This window comes from Wyeomyia smithii, chromosome 2 (assembly GCF_029784165.1).
Source record: "Wyeomyia smithii strain HCP4-BCI-WySm-NY-G18 chromosome 2, ASM2978416v1, whole genome shotgun sequence".
In the NCBI taxonomy this organism is placed as follows: domain Eukaryota; kingdom Metazoa; phylum Arthropoda; class Insecta; order Diptera; family Culicidae; genus Wyeomyia; species Wyeomyia smithii.
Genome location: NC_073695.1, coordinates 266,157,713 through 266,175,282, shown reverse-complemented (window position 1 = coordinate 266,175,282; position 17,570 = coordinate 266,157,713). Strand labels below are relative to the sequence as shown.

At 37.7% G+C, this 17,570-nt stretch overlaps 1 protein-coding gene across 6 annotated transcripts in view; it reads left to right on the top strand.

Moving 5' to 3' along the window:
- Positions 1–17,570, top strand: part of LOC129720926 (uncharacterized) — an 85,796-nt gene that overhangs the window by 32,825 nt on the left and 35,401 nt on the right. For all 6 annotated transcript variants that reach the window (XM_055672834.1, XM_055672837.1, XM_055672835.1 and 3 more), the window contains exon 2: positions 7,390–9,060. In XM_055672834.1, coding sequence (XP_055528809.1) covers positions 7,597–9,060 — 1,464 coding nt within the window. In that variant the 5' untranslated portion in view covers positions 7,390–7,596. The remainder of the gene's footprint in view (positions 1–7,389; positions 9,061–17,570) is intronic.

Sequence of the window (17,570 nt, the reverse complement as noted above, 5' to 3'; positions counted from 1 at the left end):
AATATTTGAAAAAAAGTTAAAAATATTGTGTATGAGACACGACCGCAATGCACAGTGGTCCAGATCGTCGATTTAGCGGTATTTATTTTTTTGTGCAAAAACAGCTGTTGTTAGGATTGTAGTGTATTTGCAACATATTTTGTGTTTGAAAAGGCGCTTCTTTTTAGAAAATAAAAATTATGGTGGCACCATTTTTATCAAAAATAACAAAACTAACTTTTTTTACTGATAAAGATAAAGGTTCTTTTTAGTTCAGAGGAGTTCTCTAGATCCATTTATTTCAAACAACTTTGCCTAAGCAAGCTAGTCTCTATCTTACATACTTTTCGCGGTATGATGAATTTAATATAACAAGTTAGGGTGTCGCTGAAAAATCTAGTTTTTTCGATGTAACTTTTTTATTGTTGATTCTATCAAAACTTGGTTTTCAAACAGTTTTTAGGTCTTTTTGATGTGCATATATTCTCTGAATACTTGAAGGCGCTTTCTCATTCACAAGAAAAGTTATTACGTTTTTCCCCTTCAAAATACGCCCTTTTCAAATGTTTGTATCTAGTTAAATAGCAAACACAAACTAAAACTATTGATTGCGTTTGAAAGGTCGTACTTTTTTGTATATAATATCTAAAATCTGGAGGGTAGATATTTTTCTATTTCAAATAAATCCAATTTGAACTTGATGGTTCTGGTTGGATTTCTCGATACATGTCACATGCACGCTACTATTTTTTTTAATTTTTTTTTTTGTATTTGATCGCTCTATATTACTAAACCCAAACGTAAGATCATAATAAATAAGGTTTTTTCAAACAGATTCATGAAAGCCTTTTTCATAAAAAAACAGTCAACAGTATATTTTTATATTCTACATGTGTTTTAGCATGGAGTGCATTACTTCAGCACTAAAAGTATTGCATTAGTGGGGGCCTAGTGTGGTTGGTAACGTCTCCGCCAACCACGCTTGACGCCTGGGTTCGAATCCCACCGCCGACATAGGTGTCGATGGTTGTGAGGTGGCGTGATCCACTCACAACCAACCCAACTGGTCTAGATTCAATCCTAGCCGACACCGGGAGATTTTCTGAGGCGAAAAATCTCTGGGATCACGCCTTCCATCGCATGAGGAAGTAAAGCCGTTGGCGCCGGTCCGTTAATGAACGGGTCGTGAGTTAGGGACCTGGGTGTGGAGTCCGCCTCCCTGGGCGTCGGTAATTGGCCACAACAGTTGCGGAAATAGACCGACGGAAAATAAGCGAGAATAAAAAAAAAAATAAAAGTATTGCATTACATGCAAGCTTTAACTCTGCTACGTTTACCAAAAAAGGTTTTTCAAACACGAAACGCCCAAATGACAACCCAGGAAATTAGCAAAATCATCTCGGAAAATAAAAAACTTCACCCTACTTCCATCGGCAGCATTTAGGTTACATCTAAAATGGCTTCCTACATAAAGGAGACAAAAATAGGGAATTATTTCACTAAAATAAATTCACAAGCTTGTTATATACGTCATCGTTAAGGAAGAACATTGAAAAGCGATCGTGACGTTGACGATTCTGAAAAATACAAATTTAGGATGTCACCCTCGCACGCCTACAATCGTTTCATGCAACTCTTGGCGAAAGTAAGCTATCGTTTAACTATGGCTAAATCATTACGGTGAGTAGCGACAACCTGGTTTCTAAAGCACGAGAAATCGCTATTCGGAATGCGTTGAAAGCGAATTAGTGAGCTTCTATACGATGGTGAGAATAACAGAATTTTCCTCGCAGATTTGTCAATATATATGAATTAGTATCAGAGATCATAAGCCTCAATGAAAAAATATTTAAGAGTATCTAATAAAATGGGAGTATGAAAAATATATTGAGAAAATCAAACATACGCTATGATAATGAACATATTTTTTAAGCCTCTGTAAAATTACATAGGTACGCTTCTATCAATTGGATAGTGCGATAGGGTATCCCAAAAAAATCGATGTTGAAAAAGTCAAGGTGCTCAGCCCTAAATTGAAAGAAAATGTTATTTATAGCATTTTTGTAGAACATTCCAACTTTCTAAAAATCGTTTTCAAGTTGCCCAAAAAATGACTTTTTCAAGCTACGAAACCACCCTTCTGCACTTTTTCAAATCTGTGCGAATCCTGCATTTTTCCATATTTTTTTATTTTTGTGGGGTTGTTTTTGAATATTTTGCATGGTTTGGTTCCGCATCACATTCAATTATTTGACTCACAGAGCCCATTGAACATCACAAAAAGTGAACTTTTCTCATAAATTTTAGATAAACCTTTCAAAGCACATATAAAATTTTTTTTGATCAAGAACTGAAATTTTTGATATTGAGCTTTAGCGGCATTTTTGACAAGATGTATAGTTTTCCATCACATGTAAAACGCCAATATCTCAGCTCCCCGATAAGATATCAAGTATCTTTTTTCATGTAAATTTTCGTCGTGAATCCCTCTTTGCAATAGAAATCTCAATTCTTGATCAAAAATTAGTTTTATTTGTGTTTGTGGACAGATATTTCACGATTTTGACCCCCCCCTCCCCCTCCGTGGACAACTGCCCATATAAATTCTAAAAAAAATGTATGGACAGAGGACATTAGCCAACCCCCCCTCTCCCAAGCTGTCCACGTCGTATGTGGATGGCCCCGTAGTGCTGAAGTAATGCACACCATGCTGAAAACACAACACAAACAAAACATAAAAATATACTGTTGAGTGTTGCTAACTTCTATGAAAACGGCTCTCATGAGTCATAAAACTATTAGGAAACGCCTTATTTATTATGATCTTACGTTTGGGTTTCGTGATATAGACCGATCAAATACAAAAAAAATAAAAAAAGAAGCATTCATGGAACATTCATCGCGGAATCCAACCAAAAACGCAAAGTTCAAATTGGATTTTTTTGAAATATAAAAATATCCACCCTCCAATTTTTAGATATTATATACAAAAAAGTACGACCTTTCAAACGCAATCAATAGTTTTAGTTTGTGTTTGCTATTCAACCAGATACAATATTTGAAAAGGGCGTATTTTGAAAGGGAAAAACGTAATAACTTTTCTTGTGAATGAGATAGCGCTCTCAAGTATTCAGAGAATATATGCACATCAAAAAGAACTAAAAACTGTTTGAGGACCAAGTTTTAATAGAATAAAAAATAAAAAAGTTACATCGAAAAACCTATATTTTTCAGCACACCCTAACTTGCTACCTTAAATTCATCATACCGCGAAAAGTATGCAAGGTAGCGACTAGCTTTCTTCGGCAAAGTTGTTTAAAACAAATGGATATAAAACTCCTCTGAACTAAAAAGAAATTAAATACCGCTAAATCGACGATCTGGACCACTGTGCAATGTAAACATAGAATTACGACAACCTGTTTAATGTCAATGTATTCCTTGCAATACATTAGGGAATACATTCGATTGGAATAAATCAACCTAAAACGGCTAATTCCAGCAATTATTTTCTTTCAACTCTCTCTCTCTCTTTCTCTCTTACGTTAAATATAAAATAATTCCCTGAAAATAATGTGGTTGCCCTACAGAGTTTTAAAATGGTACTTGGGACACACAGCCCTTGGAACATTCCGGTCATTTTCAAATTGTTGATTTAGAGTGTCCGATGTGTTTACTTAATCCAATTATTGAATATTCAGTGATATGGCCTAACATTTTTATACTTTTATCTTGATTTTTAGCTCGATTCGCAGGAGGAAAAAAACACTGCTATTGATCCTTTTTTAGAAGTTTGCCAAAAACAAAAACCAGAAATCACTATCTTGAATTTTAAAATGACGTCTGGGGTTTATTTTAGACTCTGGATATCGTCCCGGATCCGAAAAATCTCATAGAGGATAATATTTCGCCTGTTCTAAGTAAATTATAGGAATTTTAACTGCAGAGGCAGTCATTCATCCCTGCACAATATTTCGCCTTGTTTTCAGCTCTGATTCGTCAAAATCTGCGGTCCAAACTAGGCTCTACATTTTTCAATACTACAATAGTTAGCATCATAAAATCACAGTTTTCTGCATTTTGGTGAACTCTAAGCTAGTTTTCCAACCGATTGTTGCAAGAATAAAGACAATCTTCTGAAAACTGAATGAGCAATTACCATTTAAAATGTTTTCGGCATTTTATATCGCACCCCCATCCCAGAATGCTGTTGTAAGACGTAAATCTACGTCAAAAACTATCTAGATTTGATACTTTTCGGATTCAAAACTAGACAAAACTCTAGCCATTTTTTATTTTACCTGCTTTGTTTATTTCATGCATATTTTATTTGGTTTGTCGAAACTGTTTCACGGCAAACTCTTATACTTACTGTTATTCTGCGAACTTTTCGCATCACATTTCAGAGATGTTTTCAACTCTGCTACAACACGCCTTGATCCTGATACTAGTAACGCCACTTCTAATGTTCCTGTAGATGCTGTTGACTTCGATGTTTTCACTATCAATGCTGATATGGTTGTAACGGCTTTAGCGAAGTTAAAGTCTGCATCCATTGCTGGGCCAGACGGCATTCCATCATGCGTGCTGAAAAAGTGCGCTGGTGTTCTAGTTAAACCTCTGCGAGCAATTTTCAATCTTTCCTTGCAAAGTCGAACGTTCCCTACAATCTGGAAAAGCTTATGCATGACGCCAGTATACAAAAAAGGAGACAAAACGGATATTACCAATTATCGTGGGATAACTTCACTGTCTGCTGGATCGAAATGTTTTGAGGTCATTCTTAACAAAGCGATTCTTGAAGCATGTAAATGCTATACCACGCCATCTCAACATGGATTCTTCCCCAAGCGTTCTATTGAATCAAACCTGTGTGAGTTTACCTCCTTCTGCATAAACAATATGGACAGTGGTGCGCAAATTGACACGATATATACGGACATTAAAGCTGCTTTTGACACGGTAGCCCATGAAATATTGGATGCCAAATTTCGACGTCTCGGCTTCTCGAGTAGACTATGTGATTGGTTAAAATCCTACTTGACAAACCGCAAGCTATACGTAAAGATAGGATCGGCTGAATCGGCAACGTTCAGTCCGCAGTGTGGTGTTCCTCAAGGTAGTAATCTGGGACCAGTTTTATTCGCTCTTTTTTTCAACGATGTCTCTCTGGCTCTACCGAGCGGGTGTGTGCTGATCTATGCGGATGATTTGAAAATTTACCTCGCCGTTCGCAAGTTGGACGACTGTTGCTATCTACAAGACATGCTCAACAGCTTTACCAAATGGTGCCAACTAAACCATCTTGTGATTAGCATAACGAAATGCTGTGTAATATCATATCGGCGAGTAAAAAATCCTGTTCTGTTCAATTACTCCATCGCCGGAATTATTTTGAATCGAGTCGAGCAAATCAAGGACTTAGGTGTTCTGTTGGATTATCAACTTACCTTCAAAATGCACTATTCCTCAATAGTAGAGAAAGCCAACCGCCAACTCGGCTTCATTTCCAAAGTTGCTGCTGAATTCACCGATCCACTATGCCTACGCGCATTGTACTGCTCTTTGGTTCGGTCCATTCTTGAATTCGCTTCTATTGTATGGTCGCCCTATGAGGAGGTGTGGATTGCCAGAATTGAGTCAGTGCAGCATAAGTTTGTCCGATACGCGTTACGAAATCTTCCCTGGAGGCGCCCTCACGACTTGCCTTCCTATGAAGATCGATGTGCATTTATTGGCATCGAAACATTAGCCAATCGTCGGAATGCCAATCAAGCAGTTTTTGGAGCTAAAATTTTACAATCTGAGATCGACAGTCCCGTGTTGCTTAGTCAACTTCAAATCTACGCACCTCAACGCATTCTAAGGTCCAGGCAATGGCTACGACAACCATCTAGTATAAGCCGACGATTCCAAGATGTTTACCATTTGTTTGATTTCAACGTGCCAACAAAAACCTTCCATCGGCGTATTCGAGGCAGAATGTGATATTTTATGTGTTTTACATTAGATCATTAAGACCATGTGTAGTCAGATGATTTTATACAAATAAAAAACAATAAACAACAATATTCTACGATGTACAATGTACGGTTTATGAGCTATAATTTTTTGATTTTTATAAATTTTCGTTATTCTAGCGAAGGTTTTTTTCCATTTTCATTTTGCAATTTTCCTTCACTGGAATTTTTTTTCCGAATTACTGACAATATTTTACAAAAAAATCATAAAACATGGAGATATCATGAGACTATATGAATTTCAAAATTCAGTTTCTACATCGTCCAGAATTTCATTCAGTCTGTGGAACCTCAACATCCAACCTTCTAATTGATTCAGGACAACGTACTATATTTTAAATAACTTTTGGAATGCTTTGGAAAACTCAATACTATGGTTTTTTTTAAAGGGGGGGGATTTGTTAGTAGCTTAAGTATTTATGATAAATATTAGTAAATAATGAGTATGTGTGTCCAATCACAAATGGTGACTTCTCAACACTGTTAGAAATTTGTAATTTTAATTGTTAGGATTTGTTTGCTTTCGCAGTTTGGAGACAATACTATGGTCTTCTCAACCATATAGTGTTAATGTTAAAATGGAAGGTGAGTTGGACCCTAAGAATACCTGAATTGAGGTGAAGGTCGTTGTAGAATTTCTCAGGTACAACAAACTCTTCATCTTTCCTGTTTTATGCCTCTCGATACAGTATAAAATCTTTCATTATAGTAAAATAAGTGTTAGGTACGTAAACTGGAGACTGAACTGGATTCTGTCAATTTGAAAACATTTTTGTAATGTTCCGAACACGCAAGACACTTGATAGAATTGCATACTAGTTGTTCGAAAATGAGACAATTAGATGCCAACACCAAAACTAGCACAAAATGAGTAGGAGAACCAACTGAACCTATCCCCGGCGGGCGATGTCTTATGGCATTACCTGACATTCAAACTTTAATTTAAGTTCAATAATTATACTTGATAATTTTGCACGATGAAACTGCTCAGTTGGTTGGCTAGAGAACAGGTTCATCTTTGATATACAATACAGTTTGTGTAAACTTTGCATATGGTTGATGATGAATTAGAGTTTTTTTTAAGTAAAAATTGATTTCGCTCCGCTGGGATCGGGTTAAAGCTAAAATTGTTTTACAATAATGATATCAAAACTAAGGATTCCAAGTTAGTTGCAAAATTCCTCCATGTTTACATAAACAAAACCGCTATCATACTTTCATGTAAATAATATGTAATCAATAGCCCCTGGTCGCCTCCGTCACAAAAACGTTCGCTAATTCGTGCCATCAGCTGCACAGCCGAAGCCAAGCTCTCCTGCGCTATCAAACGATAACATTAATCACGACCGAAACCGTCCTTTCATTTTTTGTGCATTTTCCGATTGAGCAGCAGCTAATTAGTTCGCAGCTAAAACTACCAATTAAAATGAACAATGTGAAAGACACCCAGTATCTTCTGCTGCCAAACAAAAGTGCAAGTGTAAACAACAGCCAACAGCAGCCGGTAATCGTAATCGAACTCGCTAGCCGAAGCGTGGAAGTTAGTTGAAAGTGAATTGGGTGGGTTGGTTATTGTTACGGAACCGCCAATAACAGCATGAAAAAACATTACAGTGTAGAAATAGCCGGCAAACATGGTCGGTCTCCGTCCAACATATTGGACAAAATTACCCGACGGTATTCGGCACTCGGGAGTCGGTTGATGCGAAAATCCCCGGGCAGAAAAAGCAGTGTTGCCGAACCGATCACCGGCAGTTATGACATGACGGGGAGCCGATCGGAGGATTTTCGACCGGAGATCGGCGTCCCGATTTTGATCTCCAAAACGACCAAATTTAACTTTGATGACGATGTGGAAAAACCAATCGTTGCCGTTTCCCAGCAACAGCAGCAACAGGAGTCCCAACGTCTTTCGCAATCTCCTGTTCCGGTTTCGGTTGCCACCCGATCGACGTCAGACGACAGCGAAAACGATGTCTTCGTCGATGCCAACAGTTCACTGCCAAACTTTAACGATATCAAATTCACGTTCCTATCGGAAAACAACAACAACTACAGCACCTACCTGGACGAAAACGACAAACAATTCCATCAGCGACGGATCCGCTCGAAGTCGGCACAAAACCTGCACCAAACCGATCTTCGTTTGCTGTTCGAGAAAGCACCTTCGATGAATCTATCGACTGCCACGAGTAACGGCGTAACGCTAACTACCTCCAGTACCGTTCCGAACAGCCCCGCTGTGGACAGCATTTACGATTTCCCTCGTAGCGCTAAGTTGGGCAATTCAACGTGTGACCTTGAACACGCCCATCTCATACTGAACGAAATCGACATCTCCCTAGTCAGCGAAGGTGACATCAACACGACCACCCATCTGTACCATAATCTGCCAAACGGAAACCACGTTACCTCTTCGAATGGTGTTATGCACAACCACGCCTTCGATTACTCCGGCAGCAATCAGAGTCTGCACTCCAGCAGTACCCAGGAGGAAGAGTTCGATCTTAAGTCCGCCAGCTTTCAGAGTCTGGAAGCGCGACATCTGTTCCTGTCGATAGAAGAACTGGACGAAATCACCCGTCAGATCAACGAAGCCGAAGTGTTCAAGGAGGATAACAACGAGTACTGCGAACACCGCAAGCAGCTCCATCCGTGTGAACGTCGACTCACGCTGCTGAAGAACAAAACCAGCGGCAAGCATTTTATTGATTTCGACAGAAAAAAGGCTAAACTGACACGCAAATGGAGTGGCTTCAAACATTGGATAGGTGAAGAGCAGGACAAAATTCGTGAAGTGGTCCAGAAGCATGCTGCCATGCAGCGAGTTGGGGGGGAAAGTGGCAAGCACGGTACAGTGGGTTGTGGTAAAACGTCGTCATCCCGACAGGGCAGTGATGTTGGTGCTGATAACGAGGCGTCCGTAATTGTCGAAAGTGAAGTCAACGTGGCGACCTCTAGTGGGGTCAATAGCGACGTCAAAGAAGGCTCGGCCGATCCGGGTGAGGAGCGGGATGATAGCCAGAAGAAGCGAAAGTCACATAGTGCGGAGATCTCGGAGGTGAGTAGAAGAAATGACAATTGACAGGTGACAAATTTTTGCTTAGAAAATGTGAACTTTAAATTTTATATTTCAGCTAAAAGATATTTGAGACACGATGACAACATCACTTAGAAGCTATCATCAAATAATCTTAACTTCACAGTGTTTAGTTATAATTATAGTTATAAAACGAAAAACTTTTTCTGGTGTCATTTCTAACAAGGAAATCACTCTAAATTTTGTTTCGCTTATGAAATTCGAATAATTGTTCTTTTGATTAAAAAAATAATAATCTAAATTATAAGAGTAAACTTTCTGTAATAGATAACAACTACGATTTTATGAAAATAGTGTCATGAATCTTGATGTATCATGAGCAAAGCCAAAATTAGTCCAATGATAATTCATCACCCCATAATCTAATTTCGACAATCGCAATCATCATAGATATGATTCGGCCTATCCCGTTGCTTTCGTTCATTCATTCTTCCACTTAAACCCGATGCTGAATGGCGGAATTGACGCTATTCTATCACCGTATCATATTACAGTCAACTCATGCCACTCCATTCGTCAGTTGGCGGCAGTGAAAGGCTCGCTCGAGAAGCTGCACTCTTCCTGCACGAATTACCCACGAAAGCGTAATGAAATTCAGTTCTACAACTTCAACAACTGCTCGACAACCAATTCGAGAGCGATTATTATTGCTACCGTCTTCTTTATGTCACGTCACGACTAGCTTAGATAATATGATTTTCTGTTATGACAGCTTGTTTCACTTTTACAATCGCTACCCTTCTGGAGTTGTCACCGAGAGCAGCGCCTAACGACATGTTATGTGTTTTGTTTACAATTAAACGAAATCACTTTTCCCCCTTATTATGCACTACATTTGTGTTTCTTCACTTGTTTTGCTGTGTGTTTTTTTCCTATCTTGCAAGATGCAACCTAGCAGCAACCGCAGCAGCAGCATGCTGAAGAAGATAAATGACACCAATTTCCCCGCAAAGCCCTCCCGCTAGTTAAAAGTAAAATAAGATTTATGATCACAAGTGGAGCGACAATGTTTAGCCTGACTAAGGCTGTGCGAGATTTCGAATGATTTCGTATAATTTCGTAAAACTCGAAATTTCCCGAAATTTCGCGAAATTTCGGTTTCGCGAAATTGCCGAAAAATTTCGTTGAATTTCGCTAAATTCCACCTAAAATTTCGCGAAATTAAACTTCCAATTTCGACGATTACGAAATTTCGCGAAATTTCGGACCAAATTTCCGATGCACATTATTATATTATTTTGGTTTGTGCTCATTGCGACTATAAATTAAATTGAATATATCTCAACAGATATCTGGTATACTAAGTCAGACATAGAAGAATAAACTCTCAGCCGGTAATTTTTGTTTTTAAAGACAAAACCGTAACATCATGCGGGAGATATTTTTTATTCACGCAGAGCATAAAATTCATGTCATCACTGAAGTCATATTCGAGGAATATGAAGCCGTCCAAATGCACTACAAGGTATCTAGTAATTTGTTTGTAGGAATAAATTTTACGCATCTTTTACGTACATCAAAATGTGGTTATATTTGCAGCCCACAAGGTTAAAGAGGTCACTTTTAGTCTTTCGTTTAGAAGGGCATAGCAGTTTCTGTCAAAACTAAAGCTCTGAAGCTCTATCTTACAGGCCAAATGTTCTATGCTACTCGACTTGTAAAAATTTTTAAGCGTTTTTTCGGATTTCTCTGTGTTAGAGGACTCCTCTTTGCACACCGTAGTGTATTTAAATGTGTTTTTTCAGATAGTTCATTGCTATCACTAGGCTGACGGGATATCATGCCTTATAGTGTGCAGACTTAGTGATCGATGTGTCAAGCAGAAAAAGTTGTAATTGCCTGAATTTTTAGTACTGTTTCAAAACACTCTGACTTCAAAGTCACCATAGGTTTCAAAATTGCCAGGTACCTTATCAAAAATATTTTAAACGTGTTACCAAAAAAGTATACTTTATCAATGAATGAATATAAAGTACATGGTTCGCTCTCGTTGAACACATAACTTAGAAATGTTACTCTTGTTTTAGGGGACACAAATTTTACAATGTCAAAAACAAGTTCAGATTATAGCATAAAAGTGATTCTGACTTTGCACTTGACGAATATACAAGGTAGAAGAAAAGAAAGGTTAGAAAGAACGAGAAATAAGAGAACCAAGATGATTACGAATAACTTAATTGAGTAAAGAGAAAACTATTTGTTTGTTGCATTACAACATTCCATTCTAACTGTTGATTGGTTGAAAGAAAAATAATTTAAGGTTTGTTCCAAAGAGGCCGTTCCCAAACCACGTAGTCATATATAGGGAGACGGGGAGGTTATCATAAGACCACGAAAAATCACGTGGGGGGTGTGGGGGTTAACGAATAGACCACGTAGTCTTTTTCTGACTTATAATTTTGTATTGCCACTAAGTCAAGACGAAGTTTTCGCAATTTTTTAATTAATAAATTTATTTGACACGACTAATTAATAGAGTTGTCAGCAATTAACTGTAATCAAATTTTTGAAACATATTTCAAATTTATCCGAACGAAGAATTTTTTTTTTTTTTGTTTTAAACAGGCTTTGCCTTATATGGCATTTTCTTCTTTAGAATAATAGTTCTATTTTGCAATGCGTCGGGATTTGTGTTAATTTTCCTGGAAGTATATTTCAATACTCAACGACCGGTAAAACAAATCAACGTTTTGGTCTTAAAAACAATATATAAGACCTGGATGTTCGTGAACTGAAGGAAGAAAAAAAGATGTTTATATTTTGTTCGACATTCAAAAACTTTGTAATTTATTAAAAAAAAACCTAAGTTACAAATCCGATATCTAAAAACCACTAAAAGTAAGGTTTTACTTATTATCAACTAAATATTTTTCTAGATGATTTCTAGATGAGTATACAATTTACCGTAACTATAAGCGAAAAATTTATCGTAGATGATCAAACTACTTAAACAATTTTTTTTTATTTTGATAATCAACAACAAATTAAAAATCAGTTAGAATTTTCAACAGAAAAACATATTTTAAATTACTTTCAGGTAAGGAAATTATTATATTTGTTAAAGACAATGAAATATTATTAAAAATTTAACAACCATTATCTATTTGTTATTTTGGTTGTGAGAAAATGATATTACTGAAAATTCAATTTACAATTTGCGCAATAACTAATAATCAGTTTTCTTGAACCTTAATTTTTTTTATAAATTTTTCATACTTTATTGTACATATATTTGCAGAATAAGATCACAAAACAAAAGACCACGAAAAACCACGGGGGAGTAGGGGGGTATAAAAGGGATCAAAATATGACCACGTAGTTTAGGAATGGTCCCAAATGCATTTTATTATTTTTGGTCTCGCAGAAACTCACAGGGCATATTTTTTTAGGACAAAATTATTTTCTACAACCTTACCAGAGACACTAGTTATGCCAGTCAAACAAACCTATTTAGCTGGAAAAATAATTTTAATCTCCAATTGGACACTCTGTGGGTAATTAAAATATTTTTATAATCGAAACAGTTGGTTTGATTGGCATAGTGGCTTTGGCAAAGTTGTAGATAATAATATTGCCCTTCCAAAAATAAACATGTTGTAAATTTTTTTTTAAATATAACTTTTTTTTTGACTCCTTCATCGCTTCGATAATTTTTTTGTAATTTTTATACAAAAAAAAGATTTTTGCAAAATAAGCTTTAATTTTAATGTTTCTTTTACAATGTAAAAAAATTAATTTTTTAGAGTTTTTTTTATCGGAAAGATAAAATTACTGTCTAAAACTTTTCCAGAGACGTCATACTGATCAAAAAACTTTTGGCTCTGAAAATATTTATAATCACAATAACCCTCCCAAAATAGCATTTTAAATAGCTTCTCAGCCTATAGAAACGTTTATGCAAAGTTTAGGCCAAATCTAAAATGACAAAAAATATTGAAACTGGGATATTTTTTGTGGAACTGCTCAGTTAAGAAGTAATTTTAAGTTATATTAAAAAATGTGCAAAAATATTGAAAACTTAAAAGTTTACAGAATAGTTAACTTAAATTTTGTTTTCCTCGAATTGATAAAAATGTCACTTAGTCTAGTCTGACTAAACGGTGTTAAAAAAAAATCAATAACACTGGTCGACAAAAGCGACAATAAAGTTGCCCTCCAAAGGTTTTACAGCTTTTTAACCATTCCTGTGAATTTTGCTGCTTTTAGAGAATGCAGAAATGCATCAGAAGGCCGCCGAGGAATTGCTTATCGGATTCGTCGCTTCGAGCTCAAGGACAACACTTGGATTTTGAATGATGAAAGTGCTATGAAAGAAGGATTACTATTTTAAACATAGTTGCATTCAAACCAAAAGAATCAGTTCAGAAGTTTATTAAATTATTATTTACAAAGACATTTCGAGTTTGACCTTTATATCATTTGTATCTATCGAGGTGCTATTACCTGCAATATAATCTGTATAAATGAATGCATCAAGATTTCAGTTTTTAACATTTTTGATTTTCTCGTCATTATCGGTTTATCGATATCGTTACTCTTCGTACTTCGTTAGCGTACGCTCCAACGTTACAAATCATTGTAATGCTATGTTTCAGAAACATTTATTTTATTTTTCGAAATTTCGCGAAATTTCGCGAAATTTAGAGCCCAATTTCGTTTCGTATCGAGAACTCGAAATCCACCTTGATTTCGTTTCGACTAATTTGGCGAAACCGAAATTAAGGGTTAATTTCGTTTCGTTTCGTTTCGACACCAGAAAAGCCAGTTTCGCACACCCCTAAGCCTGACCATAAAAAATCTATCCGAGGAACCCCACGGATTGATGGGGCGTAAAAATGTCGAGCAGAAGCGGATCTCCATGGTCCGTGCGTTCACATGATGCTAATGCGCCCGTAGTTGGAATGCATACCAGATTGGTATGCAACTTTCTTTTATGGCATTCTACGTCACATACCTTTAGGTTTGTCAGTCAATCGGCTCTAGGATTGGATTGGTATAGTAAATAATTTTACAACTTTCAAACATACCTAGGTTCTAAATATTTGCTTGGCTGACCTCCTTTTAGTTTACTGACACGCACGGGGCTGCCGTTCGTTGGTACACCGCCGTTCAATTAGCAGCGAAGCTTAGCGCCGACCGACCTTGCCTCACAGGTTCGATCTGCAATCCGATTCGCGCTTTGCGGTTTAGGACGGCCTCCTGCCTGCGACGAACACGTAAAGCAGCAGCACTTTCACAGTTCGATCGCACATCGGCCTAATGTAGCTGCTAATGCTAGTTGACATTTTATTGGGCTTATAAATAGCTTTCTGCTAAGTTTATCGCACCAGTAGAGTCACTAGACTTAGAAGGTGAGCGGACTTTTTTTCCGTCTCGTTTGTAAAAAAAATTGTCTTATATACTGATCGTGAGGAGTGATAAACACTTGATCTTTTGATGGAAGTATTTCGATGATTGATATGAAATAGTACAGACAGTAAAGATTTTCACCGTGTTTTATAATTAACAAAAAATATTTTTAATTTATTTCGTAGAAATGTCGTATTCATATGATGATATAGAGAAGTTCAATCAAAATGTCACATATAACCCTAAAACTGATCAAATACTACCTTTTATAATCATAAGGTTGAATTGTAAAGCACATGGCTGCTTCGATCGCACTTATATAAAACTCCTATGCAACCAAAGTTTTGATCACAACTTGAGACAACATGTCGGATTTTGACTTTGCAAACTAAAAGTGTTTATTAAACAGCATGTTTTGATCTTTTATACCCAACTCTATTATACCTGGTTTAAATCACTACACTTTTTTGAGCTTATCGTACTTTTATATAATTATATCTATTATTCAAATTTCCATTTCCATAATCAGCGTTTCTATGTCTAAAAATTGTATGCCTTACCATTTTTGGTTTGATGTCTCTAGGCTTGAGTATAAAAGTTCTAATAAATAGTAAAATATAAACAAAATACAATTTTCGTGTCATTTGGTACATAAACATGAATAAAAAATAATTACTATGTGGTTGCAGATATTTTTTATATGTTTTTGACAGCACGTTTGGCTTTTTTAGAAATTACAAATATAAAATTGTTATAAAAAATAATAAATATGAAAAAATTGTAGAACTTCAATAAATTTAAATTAAATACAAAAAATATCAAATGAAACGAAACAATAACTGTCTATAATGTATACATTGTCAAAAGCTATTAAAAATGGCCAAATCGTTGAAAATGTCATAAAATTAATGAAAAGATGAAATATACAAAAAAAGTATCTAAAACCCCTAGAATATATCATAAATTCAAAGAAACGTCAAAAATATAAAAAACTTCTAATATGCAAAAAAGGCGTGATGGGCGAAATGCATAAGCGGGTGATTGGGTGGTGGCCAAACACCCTCCGAATGTGACGGTTGAGGATCAAAGGCCGGTTCTTCAATGTAAGCATCATCACTGTGCACAGCCCTCATCTCGTAAGCACCGATGATGATTAAGCTTAATTCTACGCGTAACTGGAGTGCGAATACGCCCGCTGCCCAAGATATGATATCATGATCACCATCGGGTATTACAACGCTCTGGTTGGTCAGGAGGAGAAGTTAAAACCGGTAATTGGAAAGTTCAGCGTGCATCAGCTGACCAACGAAAACAGCCTAAGACTCATCGACTTTGCCGCCTCTGAGAATATGGACGTACGTCGTACCTTTTCCCAGCACAACCTCCTGGTATCTGGAGGTCACCAAATCAGACAGAATTGCAAATCGACCACGTATCGATAGATGGTAGGCACTTCTCGAATAGCGTAGAACGAAACTGACGAAATGAGTGGTTCGACGATACTAAACTCAACGCGTCCCGCACAGACTTTGTGTCGCGAGCCGCAATGTACCGAGATAAAAAAAGAGTATTCTGGACGATCCTGAGGAGACCGAAAGGTCGAAGCAGCACTTCGATGAACACTTGAATGGCGTACAGCAATAAGACCAAGACGGCGATGAAAATGGTATCATCGATGCAGCAGAGGACGGAGGCGTGCCACTCTCAACGATAGGAGAAGTTAAAGATGCCATCAAGCGGTAACAACAAATCGGCCGCCAAAAATGGTGGCGGAGCGGAGCTTATCAAGATGGGACCGGATAAGTGCCTGCATCGACTGATTGTTAAGATTTAGAATACCTTAATATTTATAATATTTAGAATATGCCTTATCTACGAAAAGGTGCCAAATTGGACTGTGAGAACTAGCAAAAAGCTTTCTCAAGTCATCTTTCAACGTCTATCGCCTCTAGTGAATGGATTCGTGGGAAGTTACAAAGCTGGCTTCGTAGAAGGCCGGTCAACAACGGACCGAATCTTCACTTTGCGGCAGATCCTCCAAAAGTGCCGTGAGTACAGAATCTTTACGCACCTTATATTCTTCGATTTTGAAACCGCATATAATACAGTTGACCGGAAAGAGCTATGGAAGATCATGGACGAGAACAGTTTTTCCCGGCTACGATGGATAGAAACCAGTGCTATGTGAGGATTCCGGCTGGGTTATCCATCCGGTGCAATCAAATCCCGTAGGGGACTTCGGCAAGGTGATGGTTTCTCTTGCCTACTGTTCACCAGAGCAGTACACCAGACTAAAACGCTGACAAGATTGGGCTAAAAATTAACATCCAAAACGAAGTACATGCTGGCTGACGGAACCGAGTACGACAGGACCCGCCTAGGCAGTACCGTGACCAATGACGGCGATGAGCTCGAGGTAGTCGACGAATTCGTCTACCTTGGCTCACTGGTAACTTCGGACAACGACACCCGCCGGGATCGTTCGGAGGCGTAATATCTACAGAAATCGTGCCAACTGTAGGTTTCACAAGCATCTGCGGTCGAACAGACTCAGCCCTCTCACAAAGTATATCCTGTATAAAACGCTTATATGACCGGTTGTTCTCTGCGGGCACTAGACGTGGACACTGCCCGAGAAGGACTTGCGAGCAGCCATATCCAAAACACGCTCTGCACTGAGGGATATATTTGAAACACGAAACGCCGTGCTTAGCAATTGCCACTCAGTGTTGGTGTAAGACAGACGGCACGAAGGGCAAAACTGGAAACACCGAAGCCAGTGTCAGTGTTATACGATCGGCACTGGTGCCTCAAGCTTCGGCAAACACCGGAAACGAGGGCTTTACTTTCATGAAAGCACCGTAGCCGAATGCCATTGGGCTCTGCTAGGCCTAATGCGAAGCGAAACGTTTTTAAAAATACTTCCGAAGCTAGATCCACCGGCGCCGGGGTTTGCCGAAGCTTAAGGCACCGGTGCCGATCATATAACACTGACACTGGCTTCAGTGTTTCAAGTTTCGCCCTTCGTGCCATCTGTCTAACACTAACACTGAGTGGTGGTAGCAAGACACGTCCTATTGTGTTGCTGTGCAAAAACCGCAGCAGGCAGCACGGTTCAGTGT